Source organism: Nannospalax galili, unplaced genomic scaffold (assembly GCF_000622305.1).
Source record: "Nannospalax galili isolate Female #2095 unplaced genomic scaffold, S.galili_v1.0 scaffold976, whole genome shotgun sequence".
Taxonomy (NCBI): Eukaryota; Metazoa; Chordata; class Mammalia; order Rodentia; family Spalacidae; genus Nannospalax; species Nannospalax galili.
The window spans coordinates 658662-666985 of record NW_008339381.1 but is presented as its reverse complement, the minus strand read 5'-3'; the positions used below and the strand labels follow the sequence as shown (position 1 = coordinate 666985).

General features: G+C 43.0%; 1 protein-coding gene across 4 annotated transcripts in view; it reads left to right on the top strand.

Moving 5' to 3' along the window:
* The first annotated feature begins 215 nt into the window (after positions 1 to 215).
* Mindy3 (MINDY lysine 48 deubiquitinase 3) overlaps positions 216 to 8324 on the top strand; it is a 73726-nt gene continuing 65617 nt past the window's right edge. For all 4 annotated transcript variants that reach the window (XR_607294.3, XM_017798385.2, XM_029563954.1 and 1 more), the window contains exon 1: positions 216 to 482. Coding sequence is in view for 2 of the 4 variants with exons in the window: in XM_029563954.1 (XP_029419814.1) it covers positions 389 to 482 (94 nt within the window). In the remaining 2 variants the exon portion in view is untranslated. The remainder of the gene's footprint in view (positions 483 to 8324) is intronic.

The following is an 8324-nucleotide window of genomic DNA, read 5'->3' as shown; positions in this document are numbered from 1 at the left end:
TTGTAATTTTGCCGATTTTAAAGAAACGGTTATATACTCCAGAGGCGGAGCGTGGGCTCCAGAGCCTCCAGCTAAAATCTGGCCACTCGGCAGAGCTGCCAGCACTCTCCTAGTGTTTCCTTTGCTCTTCCCACTTCCGCTTCCGGGAAAGTGATTCGCCACGCCTCGGCGGGGGGGCGGAGCTAACGGGGCCGGAAGTCAGCTCACTTCCGGCACAGGAAACTCCTGGCGGAAGCTGCGCCGGCTTGACAGCAAGGTCTGTGTCCGGCTGCCCCTGCCTGCTCCTCCGCCCGCTTCGCCTCCCCGCGCCTTACCGGCGAGGTCGCCTCTTCCTTATGTTCCGGGCCCGGAGTCCGGGCAGCAGAGACCCGCCCGCCGGCTCCTCGCCATGTCCGAAGTGACCAGAGAGCTACTGGAGCTGGTATGGGGCAGCAAGAGCAGCCCCGGGCTCTCGGACACCATCTTCTGCCGCTGGACGCAAGGTACCGGCTGCTCGCCCTTCCACACGACCGGCTCCCGCCCCTCGGGTGCCCTGCTCGGTCCCAGCACCCCGCCCCGGCCCTCGGGTTCCCGTGCTCGATCCCAACACCCGGCTCCGGCCCCTCGAGTGCCTGCACTCAGCCCCAGTAGTTGGCTTCTGCCTCTCAGGTGCCTGTGCTGTGTTCCAATACCTGGTTCCGACTCCTCGACTGCTCCGCGCTCGGTCTCAGTACCCAGACTCCGGCCCCTCGAGTGCCTGTTCTCTGTCCCAGTACCCAGCTCCAACTCCCCGGGTGTTTGTGCTCGGTCCCAGTACCTGGCTTCGACTCCTCGGGTGCTCCGCGCTAGGTCCCAGTACCTCGACCCGGCCCCTCGGGTGTCCCGCACCCTTTCCCAGTATCCGCGCTTTATCCCTGTACCCCTGCTCTGGCCTCTCAGGTGTCCAGTGCTCTCGGTACCAGTACCCGCACTTCCAGTATTCACTCGAGGTCCCAGTACCCCAGCTTGGCCCCAGTACTCGGTTGGTACTATTATCCCGGCTCTAGCCCTTTGAGTGCCCAGCGCTCGGTCCTAGCACCCATTCTCAGGGCTGAAATTGGATTTTGGTGGAGAGAGCTTAGGTGGGAGAGTGGTTGCACCTCTGCACCCTAGAGCTTGCCGCCTGCTCTCCTTGCTCCTGGGCGGAGGAGCCAGCGCCTGGTGGGCGCATGGAGTGGTGCCCGCACGGGGGTCGCTATTTTCATCTCTCCCTCTGGGTCGTCACATGCCCTCAACATCCAGCGCTTTATGTATGTTACCAGTGTTTGGTCAGTTTTGGTTTTCTTTTAAGCAGGGGACTCAAGATAACTAATGCCAGAAAGCTCTTAGTTGTTTGTGTTGTAATTATGTGGTTAGGTGTGGTGCTGGGAATTATGTGGAACAACTGTGTTGCTCACTGCGGGCTGTTCGCCTAGCCCAAGTATCCCAAGTTCTAAGACGGTATCTAAAGCTGTTCATTCCGTTTTAAAGGTATCACAGCACTTCCTAACCAGTCTCATGGTGCTTACAGTTTTCACTTATATAAGTCTGATTAATGATACAAAATAACTAAGTAACTATTGATTGAATTTACACAGTGCCAGGCTCTGTGCTGAGTACTTTAAACTGGCAATTGTCCCTTATTCTTAAGTTTTGATACTACAACACAGCTAATGGGTTAGTTAAGGTGATTAGGAAAAGGTATAACTAGTACACCTCTGGCACCCAGTCAGTAATACAAAATGCTTATTGAGAACACCGGCTCTGAGTGGAGGAGGCTGAAATTTTTGGCAAAAAAATAAAAAATCCCTCTTTCAAAAATGTGAAAATTGGGATTTAAGTAATATCTTCCATTTTAGACATGCATGTCCTAAGAGTTGGCAGTTAGAATGATGACCTACCGCAAGAAGTTGGACTATTTATCCCATTACTCTTGTTTTGCAAATAAGAAAAAATGAGTTCCAAAATTAAATGGGCCAAAGATTGGTAGGACCTGGAGTTAACCTTAAATCCCCCGACTCCTAATTCTGCTTGGATTTCATTGTATACAGTTTTGTATTCAGTAATATTAATATTTCTTAAAATTAGACATTTGCATTTGCAAATGTTGACTCTGGTAAAATTTTCCATGTTTACTGTATGCTAATGATGACAGCTCTGAAATGCACACAACTGGAAAGGATTAAAATATTTCACTTTTGTTGTAATTGGTCAACACTTATTAAGCATATTACAAAATAGAATAAAGTAATAATCAGTCTTTTATATTTATACTATAGTGCAAATTCAAAGAAAATTTAGAAAAGCAGTTATAACAATGTTGAAATCAGTTTTGGATTAGGCGTACTTAAGTGTTAGGTTTACATTATTGATTTAAACCTCAGTTACTTTGTAAAGTTTGTGATGTTTACATCCTTGTTATTACTCAGGGCCAAGTAAATACATTTAGATACTTGGCACAGCATCTGACACCTAGAAATCCTCATTAAATTGTAGCTATTGCTATATTAATTTACAAAACATTTAAATTGTGAACTAAGCTAAAGATCACTGTGTCTCTGCCTGACAATCTTAAGAAATTTGATGGATAAATATTTATCCTTATCCTTACTATTGGCCTAATAGAATCCTCTACCTTTAAGTCACGTTTTGTTCCTTAAGCTTATAGATCAGTTCAGTGACTAGTATTTCAGACTAAAGAAGCCCCCGCTCCAGAAACACTGCAAGTTGTGTTATGGATCTGTATGCAGTTTTTCAAGGCCTTAACATTGGTCAAGATTTTAAGACAAGAAAACGTGTGGGTTTTGAACTAGCCCTGAATGGAGGAGGGGTGAACTGCTATTGGTCTAGGTTTGTTAATTGTGGTAGTCACTCCTTCATTCTTAGAGGTCATCAATAAGTCTTGCTGTAGCGGTCATTTGGGGATTATGGGAATAGGCACAGGGGACTGCCTTACTGCATTAGTAATGTGACTTCGACCCTGGTTTTACTTTGTGGTCGATAATTAATTGAGCTTTGATTTAATATCTACAACCCTGGTCACCTGAAAATAAGATACATGTGTAGAATGTTTAACATAAAGTTCTATGTAGAAAGATTCCATTTATGACATCAGGCCAGTTTGTTTTACCTGTTAAAGTAGCAAGCTGACAGAGTATCACATGCTTGGTTGTTTCTTTATTAATTTGACACTTTTCAATAATTTTTTTCAATATTTTTTTATTATTTGTATTTTGTGTGTATTGCCTGCATGGGTATGTGCAGCTGTGTTGTACAATGCCCACAGAGGTCAGAAGAAGGTGTCGAATTCCCCTGAAACTGGAGTTACTGTCAGTTGTTCACCGTCACGTGGGTGCTGGCAATTGAACCTGGGTCCTCCGCAAGGCCAGCCAGTGCTCTTAACCATTGAGTGAGCTCTCTCTCCAGTCCTACTTTTCAATAATTCTTTGGAAATCCCATTCATTTAAAACAAAGAAGTATAAGTTTTATTTAAAGATAATAAGCCTTTTTAATATAAAAGCTTGAAGCTGGCTTTTTTTTTTTTTTTTTTTTTTTTTTTAGACAGGGTCTCCCTGTAGCTCCAGTTGCCTGGAACTCACTCTGTAGACCAGGCTGGCCTCGAACTCATAGAGGATCCGCCTGTCTCTGCCTCCTGAGTGTTGGGATTAAAGGCATGCACCACCACGTCCGGCGAAGCTGGCTCTTTTAATTCTAAGTTACTTTCTATTCTCTGTTTTCCTCCTTATTTGCCTAAAGTACTTTTTGAAAGCACGTTTTCACTTCTTTAGTTCACCACTTGCTTCCCCCAGCCCCCTCCTATAAACTACACTGGTGTCCCCAGCCCTTGCAGTGAAGCTGACAGGGTAAGCAAGAAGTCAGTATACCAACATTAAGTGTCTTCAGTAGTAGGATGGTGAAGGAACAGAGGGTTCTGGGGTGGGGTGGCCTGGATGGTCCTATTTTAAAAATAGGAAACATTTGGAGTCACTGAGCTAGTCATGCAGACATCTGAAGAAAATGTTCCAGACAGAGGGCATTACCCTTATAAAAGTCTTAATGCCAAATATGCCTTGCCTCTTGGTCAAGGAGCGGGAAGGAGGCCAGTGTGCCTGAAGAGGGACAGAGGGAAGGGGAGAGTAATAAAAGCTGATCTAAAAATAAGGTGGTCCTCTAAGGCTTTCAAGCCATTATAAGGACTTTGGCCGGCATTTTGAATGAAATGTGGGTCACTGGAATATTTAGTGCAAAGCAGACATGAGCTCTTAGGTTTTTAAAGGGTTTACTTGGCTGCTTTGGTTGACAGTCAGTAATGAAACAGTAATTAAGATCACAGTCCTGTAGTAAACCAGGAGGAAAGGTGGCTTAGATCAGATTGATCACATCCCAGCAGAACCCAACCAGAATCATGTCTAACAGAAGTAGCATGAGCCATATGAACGAGAGTATTTGACCAACTAGTAATTTGATTTTCATTGTTGATTGTACAGCTCAGTGTTTGGCAGACTCTGTAAGGGCCAGTGGCCTTTTTAATATGTAATTTATGAAAAATGAAGGATCATTTAAAAATACAATAGGGCCAGCGAGATGGCTCAGTGGGTAAAGCTACTTGCCATGAAGCCTGACAACCTGAGTTTGATCCTCAAAACCTACACGTTATCCTTTCATATGTGCGTCCATACCATATACAACACACAGACACATGCACAAATCAGTAGTGTATTACCAGTTCGTTTGGATCAAAGTTTGAACATTTATGAAAACGTGGTTTAATAGCATACCAAAATAATAAAATATGAGTATCATTAGTTGTTTTCTAAGAGAGGATAATATTATGTATCACATTATTTCAAGTCTCATTGTTATTAGAGCATTTCATTTCTCTTATTAGGTTTTCCTTTCTCTAACATAACTAAATTATAATTCACCTAGTAAGTAATTTTTTTTAAAGCCACAATTTGTAAGTGCATATGACAAACTACTTGGTTCTCCTATGAAGCCCACCTATTACACAATGTAGTTTATTTAACTCAAGGATTTAAAAGCATCTGCTGTTATACAGTATGCGTTACAGATTCTGGAAATCTTAATTTTTACAACCCTACAAGATTGAAAAGGGTAAATGTTACTATTGTAACTTTTTTTTTTTTTTTTTGGTCTTTTTGAGACAGGGTCTCCTTGTAGCTCCAGCTGTCCAGGAACTCACTACGTAGACCAGGCTGGCCTTGAACTCAGAGATCTACCTGCCTCTGCCTCCTGAGTGCTGGGATTAAAGGCCTGCGCCACCACGCCCGGCTTATTCTAACACTTTTAGCTAAGAAAATTAGGGCCACATTCAGATATTTGGCTTAACCAAAATCACCTGACTTGTAGTTATCAAATCAGGTCATTTTATGGCCTTGCCTTTGCTGAATTCTAAAACTTCAGGGGCCTTAGTTGTCAACCTGGTTTGAGGAATGAATATATGAACAGGTGAGATGTGAAAATAAAGAACTGGAAAATTGGAGCAAGGTCATGACTCACATTCAAATTAGGAGCTGTAAAGCGTGAAACATGACAACAGTGGTAGAATCAGTTATTAGATGAGGAATTTTAGTTCTGATCAAGAAAAAGCCCTTTGTGATAAGCAAATTCCTTTTAAATATAGGAAAAATGTGAGAATGAAAACACATGACAAGAAAAGTAACTATGTTGACAAACTCCTTGTCAGAAAGTAAAAACAACTCACTGAGATGTGGTGGTAACTTTAAGCTCCCGTGGATCTTGAAAGTCACATTATATTGATAGAGTTTTTAAGGAAGGGCAGAATGCATTGCTAATCCATCATTTAATACATAGAGTGAAAGTTTGGTAGAACCTAATCGCTCCTCCGCACTTACGTACACAAGGAGCCTTACCGTATTCCCTTTGGACCAACAGTGAAGGCCTCTTGGCTCAACTCTCTTCGCTTCATCCTGCTTAGCTTCTGAGATCAGAAGGGATCGGGCACATTCAGGGTGGTATGGCCAGAGACTCTGCTTCAGGACTCAATTCCTAGGTTGGACCTTAACTTGGGTGTGTAAATGTGGCGAGCAGCACTCCTTTCTCACTTTCCTTATTAAGATCTTTCCATTCATTGTGTTGACTCCCAGGTCTCCATTTACCCTGTCACCGAACTCGCCGTCTGCTGTGTGTTGCTGGACAACACTGGGCCAGACATCAGGACAGACAGCACCTGAGCCTGGAGCAGCCCTCAGCTTCTGTTCTTTATCCTTGTGCTTTTCAGAATTGGCATTTGGGTAATCCCTCAGTCCTCTGCCTGCCTTCATTCCCTGTACTTACCTCAGTAGCTTTTCTTCCTCTTGTCTTGGAGCCTTCTAGGATTTGCATCTGATAGGCCAGCGGCTTTCCAGCTTCTTGAATACAGGATCCCATTACACTCTTGAAAATTAAGGATTTCAACATGAAAACATACAGCATAAACAAGGCCGGTGGCATATAACATCTGTTCTGACTTCAGGTGGGTCTCCTGCCACATTTGAGCGCCTGTCTATAGTAGTACTGTCACACCAACACTTTCTCAGATCTCTTTTTCCTATATGCATCATATACCCTTTGTTCTTTTGGCTAAGATCAAGTGTAAAAATAATTCCTTATTCAACTACCATTGGTGCCATTGTCCTTTTCCCTTCTGCCAAAACTGTGACAAATAGTTCACTTTTGCTGATTTTCCTTCAATTATTTAAAGTTGGGCTGCGCTCTCTAGTACTCTGAATTTTCTTTTGTAGTATTCCCAGTGGCATGCTTGATCCAGCACTTTATGTCTTAGCATTTATCACAGCTGACTGCTCTTTGTATCTACTCTTCCCTTTCTAGAACTTCAGCTAATATAGTTTTCTCTTAGCTCTTTTTCTATTCTGTCATTCTCCATTGCTGACCAAGCCCACTACATCCTTTTTTTTTAACATTTCAACTTCTTTATCTTTGCTGGGCATGTTGGCAATCACTTTAACTGACCTGTTTCAGATGATTCACATTGCTGTCTTGAGTCCTAAATCTTGCCCTGAGGTCCACTATCTCCTACTCCTTCTAGTGGCGATAAAAATGGTTATGTTACAGTTTTGTAGCTGAACTTGGCATTCTTTGAAACAAACACCCTTACTGTCTTCCCTTTCAAATCATCAACATGCACTAGTAAACAGTGACTGTACAACATCTGGTGAGAAAACAGCCATCAATAAAAGACAGGATATCTGTAAGGTAAATTAGCATAAATACAGATTGTGATAAATACTGGTGGTGTTGAGGGATGATCAACTGTTAGGTTTGCCAGGCAATCTCTTACGGAGCTGACGTCTAAAATGAGTCCCGAAGATTATGATGATGATAGCTGGACAATGTGAGTAGAGAAAGCATTTCATAAGGCAAGAACACGAGTATGGAAAAGAACTTGGTGTGCTGGAAGGAGCCAAAGTCATTGTAGCTCAGGAAGGCGACACTAAACTGAGGATCCATTGTGGTCAGTCCTATGGTATTTTTAGACCATGGAAAGAAAGGAGTGAAAATTTTATTCTACTTACAATTGAGACCGTAGAAACATTTTGAGCAGGCTGTGACCAAATCCAGTTTCTGTTTCTGAAATACTCTTCTGGTAGCTCCCGTGCACAAATGGGAGTTACAGAGATGAGGAGGAGCTGGAAGGTGTGGCTGGAAACTTTTATCAGGATTCAAGGTGAGAGAGGATAGTGGTTTGACTGTAAGGTAGCCTGGTATGATATAAAAACGGACATGTTCAAGATAGGTTTTGGAGACCTGAACCAAAAGGAAGGGAGAAGCCTGAAAGATACGTAAAGAGTTTTCTCAAAGGGTTAGAATGTGCTTCAGGCAGAAGTGTTACATATAAAGTTTAAGAAACAGGCCAGACATGGTGGTATCTGCCTGTAGTCCCAGCGCTTGAGAGGTGGAGGCAGGAATACCTGAAGACCTGGAAGATCCCAGCCTGCCTGAAACGTAACCAGAGAGAATGGCCCAGAGTGAAGCAGAGAAATAGCTAGGGTCACACTGTACATGTCCATATTAAGGACTTTAGATTCTGTGTGTCAAGTCTGTGTTTGACAATTACCTAGTAATTACCAGTGATGGAAATGGAGGGACTAGATGAAATTACTGCTACTAGCAGTAGATAAAATCTGTATGTGAACCAGGGAGAATATAGAAAAAGATCTTAATGGCAGGACCTGGAACGTGAGCATTTAAGAGGCACTGCAGTGGAACTGAGAGGATAACAGATTAAATAACATTCAAACATGGGATAAGAGTGACTAAAATCCAAGAGACAGAGTCTCTTTAGG